General features: G+C 68.0%; 2 protein-coding genes across 2 annotated transcripts; one reads left to right on the plus strand and one right to left on the minus strand.

Annotated features, from left to right (window-relative positions):
* Positions 1–97: 97 nt before the first annotated feature.
* On the plus strand, positions 98–6,063 carry ZBTB4 (zinc finger and BTB domain containing 4). Its single transcript, XM_066208941.1, is given in 6 exon segments — positions 98–342; positions 1,414–1,490; positions 3,525–3,795; positions 3,798–3,829; positions 3,832–4,128; positions 4,131–6,063. Coding segments are annotated over 4 exon segments (2,421 nt in total). The 5' UTR covers positions 98–342; positions 1,414–1,490; positions 3,525–3,539; the 3' UTR covers positions 5,967–6,063.
* A 4,276-nt stretch (positions 6,064–10,339) lies between these two features.
* On the minus strand, positions 10,340–16,825 carry LOC136305636 (rhodopsin kinase GRK1-like). Its single transcript, XM_066208938.1, is given in 9 exon segments — positions 10,340–10,632; positions 12,081–12,282; positions 12,920–13,044; positions 13,125–13,208; positions 13,891–14,048; positions 14,537–14,664; positions 14,800–15,086; positions 16,350–16,473; positions 16,475–16,825. Coding segments are annotated over 9 exon segments (1,752 nt in total).
* Between the last annotated feature and the right edge of the window lie 2,526 nt (positions 16,826–19,351).

Below are 19,351 nucleotides of genomic sequence, written 5' to 3' on the forward strand. Positions count from 1 at the left end.
CACACCTGTGCGTGTGTCTCACACCTGTGTGTGTGTGTGTGTCGCACCTGCGTGTGTGTGTCACACCTGCGTGTGTGTGTCTGTCACACCTGTGTGTGTCCTGTCCCCCCCGCCACCCAGGGGTGTCCCCCTCCCTCCCGCCCGTGACGCGGTGACACTTCCGTGTCCCCCCCTCCGCCCAAATTTCTCCCCTTAACCCCGCCCCTTTCCCACCACGCCCACTGTTAACCACACGCCCCCTTTCTGACCCCGCCCCCGCAGCCTCCGCCTGCTCCTTTACCACCGCCCGCGGCAGGACGGGGCCCCGTGACGTCACTCCCAGCCCAGCCAATGAGCATCCAGGTGAGCCCATGACGTCAGCGGCGCGCGCACTCCTGTTAGAACGGCCTGGGCGTGGTCGCGGGGGGGTGGGCGTGGTCCGGCGCTCTCTGCCCCCTGATTGGCCGCAGGTGAAAGGTGTGTCCCGTGGTGGGGGGAGGGAGAGGGGAAGGGGAGGGGTCTGGGGGGGACGGGGGGGTTGTTTCCATGGCGACAGTTGGGTGACACTCCCCCCTCCCCCCCCGGTGACGTCGCGGACGGGACGCCGCTGTCAGGCGGCTCCGGGGGTACCTGGGGGGGGGAGGGGGGCCACGGAGGGGGGGGAGGGGCGGGTGTACCCCCCTCCCCCCCCGGTGACACTCGGGGGCCCCCCCGGGGGGGGGTCGCGGGGTCCCCTCGCGGCTTTTTCCGGGTGATGGGGGAGGGGTTCGGGGAGGGTCCCGGGGGTGCGGGGGGGGAGGGGGTGCACGGGGGGGGGGTCCCCAAAATCCCCGTGGGGTTCCGGTTGTAGCGGCTGCGTCAGGCTGGCGCCGCCCCGCCCCCCCCGGGTGTCCCCGCCCCGCGTCACCCCCGGCGCGGTGCCCCTCCCCTCCCCCGCCAGGTGTCACCCCCTGTCCCCTCGGCTGTCGCTGTCCCCGCCCCCCTGTCCCCTCTGTGTGTGACACACCCCCTACGACGTCACTCCGATGACGTCACACTGCCCCGACCCCTCCCTCGGCCGTCTCCCGTGTTGTCACAGGTGTCCCTTCGTGGTGACGTCACACTCATCCCCTCCCAGTGACAATGGCGTCACGGCAACCCCGCCGTGACGTCACTCTTCCGCCTGACGACATCGCCCTCCAGATGACGTCACACACATCCCCGTGCTGTGACGCTGACGTCACACAGGAGAATCCCCCCCCTCCCCCCCCTCTCGCTGCCACTTTGTCACCCTCTCCTCCCGCTTTGTCACCCGTGTCCGGCTGTTGTCACCCCTCCAACCAACCCAGGTGTTCCCCCAAATCCCAGGTGTTCCCCCAAATCCGGGTGTGGCACCCCCAGCTACCCCCAAACCCGGGTGTTGTGACCCCTGTCTCGGTGTCCCCCCCTGTCCAGGAGGCCCGGCCGGCTGTGACCCCCCCCCGAGGACCCCTGGAGCAGCAACACCCAGTCCATGAGGGCCCCGCGCACAGGTGGGGGGCACTGGGGGGCACTGGGGGGCACTGGGGGGCACTGGGGGGCACAGGGTCAGGCTGGGGTTGACACCCTGGAGGGGCTGGGGGGGTGCCCTGGGCCTTGGCGGTGATGCTGTGGCTCCAGCTGTGGGTCCAGCTGTGGGTCTGGCCATGGGTCTGGTTGTGGGCTCCAGCTGTGGCTCCAGCTGTGGGGCAGCCCCCGGGCCTTGGCGGTGATGCTGTGGCTCCAGATGTGGGTCCGGCCATGGGTCAGAGCGGTGGGTCAGGACCCATCCCTGGGTCCCCCCCGCGGTTGTTCCCAGTGGTTCTGCCCCCGTCCCCCCCGCGGTTGTTCCCGGTGGTTCTGCCCCCGCTCCCCCCGCGGTTGTTCCCGGTGGTTCTGCCCCGTCCCCCCCGCGGTTGTTCCCGGTGGTTCGGTCCCCTTTCCCCCCGCGGTTGTTCCCAGTGGTTCTGCCCCCGCTCCCCCCGCGGTTGTTCCCGGTGGTTCTGCCCCGCTCCCCCCACAGTCCCCGGTGGTTCTGCCCCCGTCCCCCCCGCGGTTGTTCCCGGTGGTTCTGCCCCCGCTCCCCCCGCGGTTGTTCCCGGTGGTTCTGCCCCGCTCCCCCCGCGGTTGTTCCCAGTGGTTCTGCCCCGCTCCCCCCGCGGTTGTTCCCGGTGGTTCTGCCCCGTCCCCCCCGCGGTTGTTCCCGGTGGTTCTGTCCCCGCTCCCCCCCGCGGTTGTTCCCGGTGGTTCTGCCCCGTTCCCCCCGCGGTTGTTCCCAGTGGTTCTGCCCCCGCTTCCCCCGCGGTTGTTCCCGGTGGTTCTGTCCCCGCTCCCCCCACAGTCCCTGGTGGTTCTGTCCCCGCTCCCCCCGCGGTTGTTCCCGGTGGTTCTGCCCCGTTCCCCCCGCGGTTGTTCCCAGTGGTTCTGCCCCCGCTTCCCCCGCGGTTGTTCCCGGTGGTTCTGTCCCCGCTCCCCCCACAGTCCCTGGTGGTTCTGCCCCCGTTCCCCCCGCGGTTGTTCCCAGTGGTTCTGCCCCGTCCCCCCCCGCGGTTGTTCCCGGTGGTTCGGTCCCCTTTCCCCCCGCGGTTGTTCCCAGTGGTTCTGCCCCGTCCCCCCCGCGGTTGTTCCCAGTGGTTCTGCCCCGTCCCCCCGCGGTTGTTCCCAGTGGTTCTGCCCCGTCCCCCCCGCGGTTGTTCCCGGTGGTTCGGTCCCGCGCTCGCGGCGCCGCCGCCATTTTGAGCCGCCTCAGGCCCCGCCACAAAATGGCTGCGCGGGGGCCGGGGGGCAGCGACCCCCGGCCAGGGGGACCCCAAAACCCCACAGCGACCCCCGGGAGAGGGGACAGGGGGACGCCAAATAGGGAACAAGGTGTTTGTGGGACCCGAAATATGGGACCCAGGTGTGTGCGTGACCCCACATCTGGGATCCAGGTGTGTGCGTGACCCCAAATAAGGGCCCAGGTGACCCCAAATCTGGGATCCAGGTGTGTGTGTGACCCCACATCTGGGATCCAGGTGTGTGTGTGACCCCAAATAAGGGCCCAGGTGACCCCAAATCTGGGATCCAGGTGTGTGTGTGACCCCAAATCTGGGATCCAGGTGTGTGTGTGACCCCACATCTGGGATCCAGGTGTGTGCGTGACCCCAAATAAGGGCCCAGGTGACCCCACATCTGGGATCCAGGTGTGTGCGTGACCCCACATCTGGGATCCAGGTGTGTGCGTGACCCCAAATAAGGGCCCAGGTGACCCCAAATCTGGGATCCAGGTGTGTGTGTGACCCCAAATCGGGGATCCAGCCATGCACGTGAACCCCAAATAGAGCACAAGGTGTTTGGGTGACCCCAGATAGGAGCCCCACCCACCCAGGTGACCCCAAATAAAGGATTCAGCCGCGCAGGTGACCCCAAATAGCGCACAAGGTGTTTGGGCGACCCTGAACAAAGGATCCAGGTGAACCAGGGCTCCGTGTGACCCCGAATCGTCACCGCCGCCCACCCAGGTGACCCCCCCCCAACCCCTCCGTCCCCTCCCCCCCCCCCCGACACAGGTGGCCGGCGCGGGGATGGCTCCGGTCGTGGAGGTGTCGGACGCCGGGCACTGCCGGGCGCTGCTGCTGGAGCTGAACGAGCAGCGCCTGCGGGGCCAGTTCTGCGACGTCACCATCATCGCCGAGGACACCAAATTCCGCGCCCATAAGAACGTCCTGGCCGCCTCCAGCCCTTTCTTCAAGCGGGCGCTGGCCCAGGAGCCCGCCTGCCCCTCGCCCGCCCAGGTGTTGGAGCTGCCGGGCGTCCAGGCCGGCGTCTTCTCCGACGTCCTCAATTCATCTACAACTCGCGGCTGGCCGTGCCGTCGCCGGCGGCCCGCGCGGGGCGCTGGGGGCCGTGGGCCGGCGCCTGGGCATCCCCTCGCTGCAGGGCCTGGAGGCCGGGCCCCCTCCGAGGGACATGAACGGCACCTGGACCCCGCCGGCGCCGGCGGGAGACCCCCCGCGCCCCGGCGGCCCCCATGGACCTCACCTGCCCGGCGCGGCCCGGCGAGACGGCGGCGGGCGGGGAGACGGCGCCCACGGGCGGGGACGCGGTGACGGCGTCGCCCTCGGCCGTGTCGCCGGCGTCGCCCTCGGCGGCCTCGCTGCGTTGCGGGGCTGTGCGGCCGCGGCTTCGGCTCGGCGGCCGCGCTGGGCTTCCACGCCAAGCTGCACCGCGGGCGCCGCGGGCTGTGCTGCCGGCACTGCGGCAAGAGCTTCATCCACGTCAAGCGCCTGCAGACGCACGAGGTCGGCTGTCGCGACGGCGACGGCGACGACGAGGCCGCCGCCGCCGCCGTCACTAGCGTCGTCGCCGCCGCCGCCACCGCCGCCACGGCCGGCGGCGCCACGGCGGCGCCGAAAGCGGCCAAGAAGGCGCTGCTGCTGCGGCACCGCGCGCTGGAGCCGGGCGCGGAGCAGGAGCCGCTGGTCAAGGTGGTGGACGGGCAGGTGCTGTACCTGTGCGGCGTGTGCCAGCGCTCCTACATGACGCTGTCCAGCCTGAAGCGCCACGCCAACGTCCACTCGTGGCGCCGCAAGTACCCGTGCCGCTACTGCGACAAGGTCTTCGCGCTGGCCGAGTACCGCACCAAGCACGAGGTGTGGCACACGGGCGAGCGCCGCTACCAGTGCATCTTCTGCTGGGACACCTTCGTCACCTACTACAACCTCAAGACGCACCAAAAAGCCTTCCACGGCATCAGCCCCGGCCTCATCGCCTCCGAGAAGACGCCCAACGGCGGCTACCGGCCCAAGCTCAACGCGCTCAAGCTCTACCGCCTGCTGCCCATGCGGGCTCACAAGCGGCCCTACAAGACCTACAGCCAGGGCGCGGTGCCCGACGGCGCCCTGCCGCCGCCCGCCGCGCCGGGGGACGCCGCCGGAGCCGCCTTCCCCGCCGGCGCCGCGGCCGGAGCCCGCCTCGGTCATCGCCTATGGCCGCGCCGCGCCCTCCGTCATCGTCCGCGGCGACGGCAACGGCGGCAGCGGCGCCGCCTCGGTCATCGCCTACAACGGCCGCGCCGCCGAGGAGCCGCCGGGGCTGCCCGAGGCGCCGGCGGCCGCGCCGGTGACGCCGGCGGTGCCCATCAAGAAGCAAGTGCTGCGCGATTACATCGAGGCGCAGCGCGCCGCCGCCGCCGCCGCCGCCACCACCGAGGGCGCGGCCGCCGCTCCCCAAAACGCGGCCGGGCGGCACCGGCGGCGGCCGCACCATGACCTACGTGGCCAAGCCGGCGTACGCGGGCTCGGCGGCGGGCGAGGGGGCTGTGCCAGATCACCGTGCGCATCGGCGAGGAGGCCATCGTCAAGCGCCGCATCTCCGGCACCGACCTGCGCGGCGACGGCGGCGGCGGCGGCGGCGGCGGCACAGACGAGGCGCGGCGCGGTGGCGACGACGACGACGACAGCGACGCCGAGGACCGGCTCTGGCGGCCCTACTACTCCTACAAGCCCAAGAGGAAGGCGAGCGGCGGCGCCGCCGGCACGGCCGCGCCCGGCGCGACCCCCAAGAAGCCGCGCTGGCGGCGCAAGCTGCGCTCGCTGCGGTGGGCGCCGGGGGACGACGACGACGGCGGCGACGACGACGGCGACGGCGCCGGGCGGCCGCGGGCGGACGGCGCCCGGCGGCGCGAACGGCACCACCCGTGCCGGGTGTGCGGGAAGAGCTTTCCCGGCGCTGCGCAAGCTGCGCAAGCACCAGCGGGGACACGAGGCCGGCGCCGCCTCGGCGACAACGGCGCCGGGGACGCCCCAGGGCCGCGTGGGGCGGCGGCCGTCGCTGCGCTTCACCTGCCCCACCTGCGCCAAGGTGTGCAAGACGGCGGCCGCGCTCAGCCGCCACGCCCAGCGCCACCGCCGGCGCTCGCCGGGGTCACCGCCGGGGTCACCGATGGGGTCACCGCCGGGGTCACCCGCCGGGGTCACCGCCGGGGTCACCGGCCCAGCCCACCACGGTGATCGCCTACACGCCCCCGGCCGCGGGCAGGGAGGAGCCGCCGGCGGACGGACCGGGGCTGCCACCGAGCCCCGAGGTCACCGGCCCTGCGGGTGACACCGCCGGGGGCGACGGGGACACCGCCGGGGGCGACGGGGACACCCCGGGGCCCTTCCCGGTGCAGGAGCAGCCGCTGGCGTTGCTGTGCCGGGCCGCGGGTGGGGACCCCGAGCTCGGGACGGCTCCGGGGGGACACCCAGGGGGGGTCCCCGCGTCCCCCCGGCCCCCCCGGCCTTCCCCTTGTCCTTCGGGCCGCGATTGGTGGCCGCTTATCCCTTCCCCTTCCCCCTCCCCCTGGCCCTGGTCCTCCCCGAGCCCGAGCGCGGCTTCCTGCCGGGGGCGGGGTCCGGGGGGGCTCCTCCCCCATCGCCCCTCCCCCCCAGCACGGCCCCGCCCCCCAGTTTTGGCTTCCCCGGGGGGGGAGGGGAGAGACCCCGGAAAGCGGGGGGGGGCACCTGAGGGGTGGGGGAGGGGTCCTGCCCCACGGAAGGGGGGGAGGGGCTCTGGAGGTTTTTTGGGGGGGGGGGGCCGGAGGAGGTGGGGGCACCCCGTAGGAGTTGAGGGACCCCAATAATTTGGGGGGGGGGGCGGGGGGGAGGGGCGGTCGGTCCTAGAGAAGTTTCTGGATCTCATCGAAGTTCGGACGGGGCGGGGGGAGGGGGGGGTTGGGCCCATAAAATTTTGGGGGGGTCCCATAAAAGTTTGGGGGTCCCAGGAGAGGTCGGGGGTGCCTCTAAGAGGTTGGGGGGCCCCTTAAATTATTTTGGGGTGGGGGTGGGGGGCTCCAGCAGAGGTTTATGGCCCCCACTGAAGGCCCCCGGAGATGTTGAGGGGGGGGGGAGGGGTCCCAAAAAATTTGGGGGGGAGGGGGGCGGTCCCATCAGAAATGGGGACCCCCGTAGAATGTGGGGAGGGGGACACAGGGACCAGTGTGAGACCGGGGGAGGGGGCACTGGGGATACTGGGAGGTGGGGGAGGGGCTTCCAGTCACCCCCAAACTCGGGGGGGGGGGGGGGGAGGAGCACAGGGACCCCCCCCCCAAAACAGCAAAGAACCCCCCCCCCCCAAAAAAAAAAAACCAGCCCCTCCCCCACGCCCCGCAAAATTCGGGGCCCGCCCCTCCCCCCGCAGCGTTTTGCACCCCCCGAAGGGGCCCCTCCCCCACCCCGCACTACAGGGGTCCCTCCCCCCTCCCCCCCCAAACCCCCCCAACCCCGCCCTCCCCTCCCCCACCCCCCCTTCGGCACCTTATCGGCATCGCAGCGACATTCCAGCCCGGGGGAGGGGGCGAGTGTGCAACGGGGGCGTGCAAGGGGGGGCGGGGCGGGAGGGGAGAGCCGCGGGGAGGGGCCTGGCGCAGGTGTGAGCGTGCAAGGCCCCGCCCTTCCGCGCCCCTGGGGGCGGTGCTTGTGCAAACCCCGCCCTCCCTTGCACGCGCCCACCCCACCCCCCCCCGCCCTCGTGCAAGGCCCCCTCCCCCCCCCCGCGCTCCCACGCCCGCTCACACTCACGCTCACACTCACGCTCACACTCACGCTCAGCCGCACCCGCCAAGTGTGCAAGGGCCCCGCCCCCACCCCTGCCGGGGCCGGCCTTGCACGGGGGGGAGGGGCTTGCACGAGGGTGGGCGGGGCGCGAGCCTTGTCGTCGTGCAAGCCCCGCCCTCCGGCCAGCCAATCAGCGTGCAAGGATCCTCGTGCAAGGCCCTGCCCCTCCCCCCGCCCCGCGGCCCCTCCCCCCACCCCCTTTTTGCACTTTTCGTGGCCGCGTTCGCTACTGACTGACCCCTCCCCCAGCCCCTCCCCCCGTGTCCCCTCCCCCCCCCCGCCCCCCCACCCTGGGTGTCCCCTCCCCCCCCCTCCCCCTCCCCGACCGCACTTTAGGGGGGAAAAAAAAAACCCGAAAAAAAGGCGAAAATGGGGGGAAAAAGTGGCAAAAATATGGAAAATAAAAACAGGGAGGGGGAGGGGAGGGGCGGGGGTGCGACCCCCCCGTGGGAGTGACGTCACAAGGTGGGGGTGGCACTTAGGGGTGACCCCAGCCAGGTGACCCCGAGGGTGTCCCCAAGGGGGGTGGGGGGTGGGCCCGATGACGTCACCTCCGTGGGGGTGTGGCCCTGGAAGTGGCCCCCAAGGGGATGTCCCCAAAAGGGGCGTAGCCCTGGGGGTGTCCCCAAGGGGATGTCCCCGAAGGGGGCGTGACCACGAGGGTGTCCCCAAGGGGATGTCCCCGAAGGGGGCGTGGCCCTGGGGGTGTCCCCAGGGGGATGTCCCCAACCCCGTGACCCCCCCCGGATGTCCCTTCCCCCCCCCGGGATGTCCCCACCGCCCCTGCCCCCGTGTCCCCGCGGTGTCCGGCCCGGCCCGGGGTGTCCCCGCGGGGGGCGGGGTGTCCCCGCGGTGTCCCCGCGGCGGGGGGGTGGCGGCGGTGACAAATGTCCACTATTTATCTGCATCAGTGAGTGTTAGAGACGCCAATAAACACCGTAGAGCTGAGCGGGGCCGGCCTGGGGACAGCGGCGGGGACAGCGGGGACAGCGGGGACAGCGGGGACACCGGGGACAGCGGGGACAGTGGGGACACCGGGGACACTGGGGACATTGGGGACACTGGGGACACCGGGGACAGCGGGGACACCGGGGACAGCGGGGACAGTGGGGACACCGGGGACACTGGGGACATTGGGGACACTGGGGACACCGGGGACAGCGGGGACACCGGGGACAGCGGGGACAGTGGGGACACCGGGGACACTGGGGACATTGGGGACACTGGGGACACCGGGGACAGCGGGGACAGCGGGGACATTGGGGACATTGGGGACACTGGGGACACTGGGGACAGCGGGGACAGCAGGGACACCGGGGACACTGGGGACACTGGGGACACTGGGACAGCGGGGACATTGGGGACAGTGGGGACACTGGGGACATTGGGGACACTGGGGACAGCGGGGACATTGGGGACACTGGGGACACTGGGGACATTGGGGACACTGGGGACAGCGGGGACATTGGGGACACTGGGGACATTGGGGACACTGGGGACACTGGGGACACTGGGAACACTGGGGACACTGGGGACATTGGGGACACCGGGGACAGCGGGGACACTGGGGACACTGGGGACACTGGGGACAGCGGGGACATTGGGGACACTGGGGACATTGGGGACACTGGGGACACTGGGGACACTGGGGACATTGGGGACAACGGGGACATTGGGGACAACGGGGACATTGGGGACACTGGGGACATTGGGGACACTGGGGGACATTGGGGACACTGGGGACATTGGGGACAGCGGGGACACTGGGGACACTGGGGGACATTGGGGACACTGGGGACACTGGGGGACACTGGGGACACTGGGGACATTGGGGACATCGGGGTGTCGGGGGGGGACACACGGGGGGTGTTGGGGACATCGGTGACATGTGTGTGGGGGGTGGGGCGGTCCCCAGTGGGGGTGGCACCTTGGGGACATCGGGGGGTGTCCCCAAATCCAGACCCCCCCACGGAGCAGCAACAACCATTTATTGTACACGGGGGGGGGGGGGAGGGGAGGGGGGGGTGTCCCCCCTTTTTTTTTGGGGGGGGGGTCCCAAAAAATGTCCCTGAGTCACGGGGGGGGGAGGGGGGGACATGAGGTAAATTTGGGGACCCCCCGGGGGTCCGGGTTTGTGTCCCCTCCCCCCCCAAGGTGGCACCGAGCTGAGGGGGGGCCCTGAGGTCGGGGGGGTCCCTCGTATTTTTATGGGGGGTCTCTCCTTTTTTGGGGGGGGGGGTCCCTCCTGTTTTTTGGGGGTCCCGCCTTTTTTTGGGGTCCCTCGTTTTTTTTGGGGGGGGTCTCTCCTCTTTTGGGGGTCCCTCGTGTTTTTTGGGGGGTCTCTCCTCTTTTTGGGGTCCCTCGTGTTTTTTTGGGGGGGGTCTCTCCTCTTTTTGGGGGTCCTGGGGGGGGCGCTCATTATGGGGGTTCCCCGGTTTTGTCCCCCCGTATTCCAGACACCCCAAAAGGAGGGGGGTCCCCATTTTTGGGGTCCCAATTCCGGGTATCCCACTGGGGAGGGGGAGGGGGGACCCCCAAAGTTTAGACCCTCACACACTGCACGTGTCCCCCCCCCCCAAAAATATTCTGGGGTGTCCCCCTCCCCAAATCCCTCTCGGAGCCGGCTGCAGGTGGATCCCCCCCAAATTTGGGGGTCCCCTCTCACAGACGGATCCCCCCCTCCCCAATTTGGGGGTCCCCTCTCAGAGCAGGTGGAGCCCCCCTCCCCAAATTTGGGGGTCCCCTCTCAGAGCAGGTGGATCCCCCCTCCCCAATTTGGGGGTCCCCTCTCAGAGCAAGCTGCAGGTGGAGGACTTGCCCCCCCCGCCGCCCCCCGAGGCGGGGTCCAGGTCGGGGGGCAGCGTCCCCGGCGCCCCCCAGACGTTGAGCTCCTCGAAGACGCCGGTCTCGATCAGCTCCTCCTGCCAGGGGATGGGGACGGTCCCCGAGGCGAAGGTGTCGCACAGCGCCGCGTCCCCCGCGTCCAGCTCCACGCCCTTCACCGTCGAGAAGGCGCCCACGTCCCCCAGGTCCTTGGCGTACACGCGCCGGGGGTCCGGCACGAACGGGGGGGGCACCAGCCCTGGGTGGGGTGGGGAGGGGGACACCCCGTTATCTAAAGGAGCTTCTGGAGGCCCTCAGGAGGACCCCAAATATCTCAGGGAGCTTCTGGAGGCCCTCAGGAGGACCACAAATATCTCAGGGAGGTTCTGGAGACCCTCAGGAGGACCCCAAATATCTCAGGGAGCTTCTGGAGGCCCTCAGGAGGACCACAAATATCTCAGGGAGCTTCTGGAGACCCTCAGGAGGACCCCAAATATCTCGGGGAGCTTCTGGAGACCCTCAGGAGGACCACAAATATCTCAGGGAGGTTCTGGAGACCCTCAGGAGGACCCCAAATATCTCAGGGAGCTTCTGGAGACCCTCAGGAGGACCCCAAATATCTCAGGGAGCTTCTGGAGACCCTCAGGAGGACCCCAAATATCTCAGGGAGCTTCTGGAGACCCTCAGGAGGACCCCAAATATCTCAGGGAGCTTCTGGAGACCCTCAGGAGGACCATAAATATCTCAGGGAGCTTCTGGAGACCTTCAGGAGGACCCCAAATATCTCAGGGAGCTTCTGGAGACCCTCAGGAGGACCCCAAATATCTCAGGGAGCTTCTGAAGACCCTCAGGAGGACCCCAAATATCTCAGGTGACTTTGAGACCCACCCAGGAGCCCCTTGGAGACCCCAAAACCCGTTGGAGACCCCAACCCTTGACCACCCAATGCTCAATGGAGGACCCCAATGTCCATTGGAGACCCCAAACCCACTGGAGACCCCAACTCCCATTGGAGACCCCAAAGCCCAATGGAGACCCCAAAACTCACTGGACATCCCAAAACTGGTTGGGAACCCCCAAACCCATTGGAGACCCCAACCCTTGACCACCCAACGCTCAATGGAGGACCCCAACGTCCATTGGAGACCCCAAAACCCATTGGAGACCCCAACCCTTGACCACCCAACGCTCAATGGAGACACCACCATGAGCATGCAACGTCCATCGGAGACCCCAAAACCCATTGGAGACCCCAAAACCCACTAGAGACCCCAACCCTTGACCACCCAACGCTCAATGGAGGACCCCAACGTCCATTGGAGACCCCAAAACCCATTGGAGACCCCAACCCTTGACCACCCAACGCTCAATGGAGGACCCCAACGTCCATTGGAGACCCCAAAACCCATTGGAGACCCCAACCCTTGACCACCCAACGCTCAATGGAGGACCCCAACGTCCATTGGAGACCCCAAAACCCATTAGAGACCCCAACCCTTGACCACCCAACGCTCAATGGAGGACCCCAACGTCCATTGGAGACCCCAAAACCCACTGAAGACCCCAACCCTTGACCACCCAACGCTCAATGGAGGACCCCAACGTCCCCTGGAGACCCCACAACCTCTTGACCACGCCTAGCCAGCCCCACCACCGCCACCAGCCCTTGGAGAAGACCCCCAAACCCCCCTCCCCCGAGCCCCTCACCGGCCTCGAGGCGGCCCCAGTTGATGCTGCCGAAGAAGGGGTGGGCTTTGAGCTGGGCGCAGTCGTTGCCGCGGAAGCCCAGGCGGGCCTGGGGGTCCTTGGCCAGGAGCCCCTCGCAGGCCTCGCGCGCCGCCGCGCTGAACTTCTCCGAGTAGGTCACCGGGTCGTTCAGGATGCGCCGCGTCACCTCCTTGTTCTCCACCTGACGGGGGCGGCGGCGGGGGAGAAATGGGGGTGGTCCTTGGGGGGGTCTTTATGGGAGGGGTTTTGGGGGGGGGTTCTGAAGGTCCTTGGGGGGGGGGGTTTCTTGGAGGTTCTTGGAGGTTTCTAAAGGTCCTGGGGGGTTTCTTGGAGGTTCTTGGGGGTTTCTGAAGAACCTTAAAGGTTTCTTGGAGGTTTTGAGGGGGTTTTGAGAGTCCTGGGGGTTTCTGAGGGACCTGGGGGGGGTTTCTTGGAGGGTTTGGGGGTTTTGAGGGACCTGAGGGGTTTCTTGGAGGGGTTTGAGGGGTTTCTTGGAGGTTCTTGGAGGTTTCTGAAGCTCCTGCGGGGTTTCTTGGAGGTTCTAGGGAGGTTTCTTGGAGATTTTTGAGGGTTTCTGAGGGACCTGGGGCGTTTCTTGGAGGTTTTTGGGGGTTTCTGAGGGACCTGGGGCGTTTCTTGGAGGTTTTTGGGGGTTTCTGAGGGACCTGGGGCGTTTCTCCAAGCCCTGGGATGATTTTGGGGGGCGTTCCTGGTGGTCCTTGGGAGGTTTTGGGGAACCCTCAGATGTTCCTGGGGGTTCCCGGGAGTTCCCTGCGGTTTCCGGGGGGCCCTGGGGGGTCCTGGGGGTGGGGGGTCACCTTCTCCCCCCGCCGGCGGAAGGGCCCCTTGGCCTCCAGCATCTCGTAGACCGTCACCCCCAGCGTGAAATAATCGACCGACCAATCGTAGTCCTCGTTCTTGAGCAGCTCGGGGGCCATGAACCCTGCGGGGACGGGGGACACGGGGGTGACACGCCGGCCCCCGGTGTCCCCCCGGTGTCCCCCCGGTGTCCCCTGTCCCCACCTGGGGTCCCGGCGTAGCCGCGGGTTTTGCTCTCTCCGTCCTTGAGCTCCACGGCCAAGCCCATGTCGGACAGACGGACGTGGCCTGGGCAGGGGTGACCACCGGTGACCACCAGTGACCGTTGGTGACCACCGGTGACCACCAGTCACCATCAATGGCCATCACTGACCATCACTGACCACCAGTGACCATCATTGACCACCAGTGACCACCGGTGACCATCAGTGACCATCAATGACCACCTGTGACCACCAGTGATGGCCAGTGACCACCAGACCACCAGTGACCATTGGTGACCATCAATGACCACCAGTGACCACCGGTGACCATTGGTGACCACCAGCCATCATCAATGACCACCAGTGACCACCGGTGACCGTTGGTGACCATCAATGACCACCAGTGACCACCAGTGACCATTGGTGACCATTGGTGACCATTGGTGACCACTGGTGACCACCAGTGACTATCAATGACCACCGGTGACCATCAATGACCACCAGTGACCACCAGTGACCATTGGTGACCATTGGTGACCATTGGTGACCACCAGTGACCACCAGTGACTACCAGTGACCAATGTCCCCATGTCCCCCTCGATTCCCACATGCCCCAGTGTCTCAAGTTGTCCCAATATCATCTCCAATGTCCCCAGTGTCCCCAGTGTCCCCAATGTCCCCAGTGTCCCCAGTGTCCCCAATGTCCCCAGTGTCCCCCCGGTGTCCCCAGTGTCCCCAGTGTCCCCCTGGTGTCCCCCTGCTGTCACCGGCGTCGTCCAGCAGGACGTTCTCGGGTTTGAGGTCGCGGTAGACGATGCGGTGCTGGTGGAGGTGCTCCAGCCCCAGCAGGATCTGCGCCGTGTAGAAAACCGCGCGCGGCTCCGCGAAGCCCGGGTTCTCCTCGTCCACGTTGTAGATGTGGTACCTGGGGACATCATCGGGGACGTTGGGGACATCATCGGGGACACTGGGGACACCACGGGGACACGATCAACGTCTGTGGCACCAGCACAGTGGCCGTGGGGACATTCTGGGGACGTGGCCGGGGACACGCCAAGGTCATGGGGACACGGCAGCCGCCTGAGGAGGTGACACGGAGACGCCAGCACTGGCCTTGTCCCCATCGCGGGTGACACACGGCGAGGGCACGCCCAGGGGACGGCAGGGTCACACAGAGGTCACACCAAGGTGGCAGCGAAAGCCATCGAAAGGTCACGCCAGGGTCACACCAAGGTGACACCAAGGCCACGCCAAGGCCACGTCAGAGTCACACTGAAGCCACAACAAGGTGACACCGGGGTCACACCAAGGTCACACCGGGGTCACACCCAGGCCAATCCAAAGCCGCTCCAAAGGTCACATCAAGGCCACCCCGAGGCCACCCCGCCGTCCCCCGCCGGCCACCCCGCGTACCGCAGGTCGCCGCCGTTCATGATGGTCATGACGAGGCAGAGGTCGGTCTTGGTCTGGAAGGCGCAGGCCAGGGACACGATGAAGCGGCTGTGGACGCGCGCCAGGATCCGCTTCTCCACCAGCGCCGCCTGCGACACGTCGGGGACACGTCGGGGACACGTCGGGGACAGAAGGACGGATTTGAGGACAGAGGGACATTCCAGGGGACCGAGGGACACCCGCGGGCACAACGCCAGCGCCGAGGGGACAAACGGACGGCCCACCTCGTATCCCTTGCGCTTCTTGAGGCGCTTCTTGTTGAGGCGTTTGTTGGCGTACATCTTGCCGGTGGCGCGGCGCTGGCAGGCGCACACCTCGCCGAAGCCGCCCTTGCCCAGCACGCGGAACTCCATGAAGGCGTCGGCGTTGACGGCCTGGCTCTCCAGCCACTTGAACTGCACGAAGCGGCTGAACTCGGGCGAGGCCCGGTACGGCCCCCAGGCCGCCGCCTCCAGGTGCGCCAGCAGCTCCCGCCGCGCCTGCGTGAAGGCGTCGCCCGGGAGCGTGGTACCTGAGGGGGAAACGGGGAGGGTTACGGGGGGTGTCATGGCCGCCGTTGGGGTGTCATGGCCGCCGTTGGGGTGTCATGGCCGCCATTGGGGTATCATGGCTGCCATTGGGGTGTCATGGCCGCCAAGATCATCATGGCCACTGTTGGGGTGTCATGGCCGCCATTGGGGTGTCATGGCCTCTGTTGGGGTGTCATGGTTGTCATTGAGGTGTCATGGCCGCTGTTGAGGTGTCATGGCTGCCATTGGGGTGTTATGGCTGCCATTGGGGTGTCATGGCTGCCATTGAGGTGTCATGGCTGCCATTGAGGTGTCATGGCTGCCATTGGGGTGTTATGGCTGCCATTGAGGTGTCATGGCCACCGAGACCATCACGGCCACCATTGGAGAGTCATGGCCACCACTGGAGTGTCATGGCTGCCATTGGGGTGTCATGGCTGCCATTGGAGTGTCATGGCTGCTGAGATTGCCATGGCCATTGTTGGGGTGTTATGGCTGCCAATGCCATCATGGTCACCACTGGAGTGTCATGGCTGCCATTGGGGTGTCATGGCCGCCATTGAGGTGTCATGGCCACCATTGGGGTGTCATGGCCGCCATTGGGGTGTCATGGCCACCATTGGGGTGTCATGGCTGCCGTTGGGATGTCATGGCCGCCGTTGGGGTGTCATGGCCGCCATTGGGTGTCATGGCTGTCATTGAGGTGTCATGGCTGTCATTGAGGTGTCATGGCTGCTGTTGGGGTGTCATGGCCACCACTGGAGTGTCATGGCTGCCATTGGAGTGTCATGGCCGCTGAGATTGTCATGGCCATTGTTGGGGTGTCATGGCTGCCAACACCGTCATGGCCACCATTGGGGTGTCATGGCCGCCATTGAGGTGTCATGGCCACCATTGGGGTGTCATGGCCGCCATTGGGGTGTCATGGCCGCCATTGAGGTGTCATGGCCACCATTGGGGTGTCATGGCCGCCATTGGGGTGTCATGGCCGCCGTTGGGGTGTCATGGCTGCCAAGATCACCATGGTGACCATGTTGATGTCGTGGCTATCAATGAGGTGTCATGTCCGCCATATTGGATCCGTGTCAGCCACACCAACGTCCCGGCCGCCATATTGGCACTACGTCCGCCATATTGGATCTGCGTCAGCCATGTTGATGCCACAGCCGCCATATTGGTGCCATGACAACCATATTGGATCCGTGTCAGCCACACTAACGTCCCGGCCGCCATATTGTCACCCACCCACGCCCCACCCCCGTCACCTGTGGGCGGGGCCGTGGCGCCGGCGCTGAGGAAGCCGCAGTGCTCCGACCCTCCCGGCGTGAAGAAGCGACTCCTCAGCTTCTTGGCCGACTCCTCCCTCTCGGCGTCCTCGCACTGCTCGAAGGGCCTCGATCTCCGACCACAAGGCCCCGGCCGCCGCGAACTGCGGCGCCCCCTCCAGGAACCGCCGGAACAGCAACTTGCCGATGGGCTGCTCCACGCATTGCCACCGGAACGACGTGTCCTGGCCGCCATCTTGGGTGTGGCCGGGCGGGGCGCCGTTGGGGGCTCCGGGACCCCCGTTTTGGGTGCCGGCGGCGCCGCCCAGCTGGGCTCGCAGGGCCTCGCACTGGGAGATGTGGGGCAGGCGGAGGCGGGCCTTGGAGCGCCGGTCTTTGCCGCCGCCGCCGGGGCCGCCGCGGGCGGACACGTAGGCCGAGTTGGCCACCACCGTCTCCAGGCCCCCGATGTCCATGGCTGCTGGTGGCACACCTGGAAGGGGGCTGGGAAAGGTGGGGTGGGGTTGGGTGGGGCTGATGGGGTGTTCTGGGGGGGGGGGTCGTGTCACGTGGGGGGTGGGTTGGGGGGGGGGGGTTGGGGTGTCCGGGGGTGCTCGAGTGACGCCTGGGGAGGGTCACGGGGTCCCTCAGGTGACACACGGGGGGTCCTGGGGGTCCCTCAGGTGACACACGGGGGGGGTTGGGGGTCCTGGGGGTCCCTCAGGTGACACACGGGGGGGTCCTGGGGGTCCCTCAGGTGACACTTGGGGGGGTCGGGGGGTCCCTCAGGTGACACACGGGGGGGGGGTTGGGGGTCCTGGGGGTCCCTCAGGTGACACTTGGGGGGGGGTCGGGGGGTCCCTCAGGTGACACACGGGGGGGGGATTGGGGGTCCTGGGGTCCCTCAGGTGACACACGGGGGGGGTTTGGGGGTCCTGGGGTCCCTCAGGTGACACACGGGGGGGTCCTGGGGTCCCTCAGGTGACACACGGGGGGGTCCTGGGGGATCCTCAGGTGACACACGGGGGGGTTGGGGGTCCTGGGGTCCCTCAGGTGACACACGGGGGGGTCCTGGGGTCCCTCAGGTGACACACGGGGGGGGGTTGGGGGTCCTGGGGTCCCTCAGGTGACACACGGGGGGTTTGGGGGTCCTGGGGGTCCCCCGGATTAACCCCTCCTCTCCCGGTGGAGGTGGGGGGGGTGGGGAGGGGAGGGGGTCGCGGCTCTTAAAGGGGCCGCGCTATAATTAGCGTAAGCGGCTCAGCGCGTGCCTAAGCCGCTTTCGCGGCCCCTCGCACGAGAGCTCCCCCCCCCCCCACTCCCCTCCCAAATAAAAATCCCGACAGCCCCCGGGGCCGCGGGGTGGGATGGGAACGGGGGTCATCCCCCCCACCTCCCCCCCCCAAAAAAAAAAAAAAAAATTGGGCCACAAAGGATTCTGGGAGAGACCACCCCCCTCCCCCCCGTGGGGTGGATTTTATGGGGGGGGGAAGGGGAGGAGCGGGGGGGGTGGGGGAGGGTCCCCCCACCACCTGGGACCCCCCCCAGGCAACCCCGGCCATCCAGGACCCCCCCCCAAAAAAAACCCAAATCTCCCACTCTCTCAGACCCCCCCCGCCATGACCCCAGGACCCCCGGGAGACCCCTGACCTCTGACCCCACCCTGAGACCCCCCACTTAGGGACCTCCCCCCCCCCACCCTATGGACCCCCCCCCCAATTGACCAAAGGATTCCGGACCCCCAGGAAGACCCCCCCCTCACTGTGACCCCCCCCCCCCGCCCCACATTCGGGGGACCCCAATTTGTGACCCCCAGGGCACCCAGATATCCGGGACCCCCCCCCAAATTAACCGCAGGGCTCTCAAACCTCCAGGACCCCCTGGGGGAGGGGGGCGACACACCCTGGAGACCCCCACCCCTGACCCCAAACCCACGACCCCCTCCCCCATTAATCCCTTCACGACCCCCCCTCCCCCAAACCCCCAGGACCACCAGAGACCCCTGACCCCAAACTAACCCCGCCCCCCCGCGACCCCCGCCCCTGTGACCGCCCCCTGGAGGACCCCCCCCCCCCACCCCCCGCCCCCAGGGGGGACCCCCGAGCTCACCTGCGCAGCTGCCCCCGGCCCTCGGCGGGTCCGGTGCCCCGGGGCGGATTAGCCCCGCCCGCGGATTAAACAAATCCCCCGGGGCGGCCCCCCCCCGACCCCCCCCCAAATCCACCCCCCCATCCACCCCCGGGGCTTCTCACAGCGGGGGGACCCCCCCCATTAATCTAGGGGGGGGTCAGGCATGCAGGGACCCCCCCCAAAATGATCCCGGGACCCCCCTCAATTAACCCCCGGGGGGGTCAGGCACCCGAGACCCCCCCAAATGATCCCGGGACCCCCACCCGGGACCCCCCCCAAAATGATCCCGGGACCCCCCTCAATTAACCCCGGGGGGGTCAGGCACCCGAGACCCCCCCAAATGATTCCGGGACCTCCCAATCAACCCCAGGGACCCCTCCCCATTAACCCCGGGGGGGGTCAGGTATCCAGGACCCCCCCCATAACCCTCAGGGGACCCCCCCCTCAATTAGTCCCCACCCACCCGGGGACACCCCCCCCCCCCATTAATTCGGGCATTCCCAGGAATCCAGGACCCCCTCCCTTAATTCCGGGGGATCCAAATATCCTGGACACACCCCCTCCCCCTCCCGATAAATTGAGGGGGGGTCTTGACATCTCATGGGACCCCTCTCCTCCCCCCCCCCCCAAATTGAGGACCGGAGGGATTCAGGAGTCCGGGACCCGTCCCCATGGATTGGGGAAATCCCGGGAATTCGGGATCCCCCCCCCTCATTAATCCCACAGGATCCGGGAATTCGGGAACCCCCCGGGAATTCCGGACCCCTCCCCATGAATCGGAAACCCCCTGGAATTCGGACCCCTCCCCTAAATCGATGACCCCCCCCCATAAATCGGGGACCCCCCCGAGACACTCGGAACCCCCCCCCCCC

Source organism: Chamaea fasciata, unplaced genomic scaffold (genome assembly GCF_029207755.1).
Source record: "Chamaea fasciata isolate MVZ Bird 193981 ecotype frontalis unplaced genomic scaffold, bChaFas1.0.hap1 SCAF_548, whole genome shotgun sequence".
NCBI classification, from domain to species: Eukaryota; Metazoa; Chordata; class Aves; order Passeriformes; family Sylviidae; genus Chamaea; species Chamaea fasciata.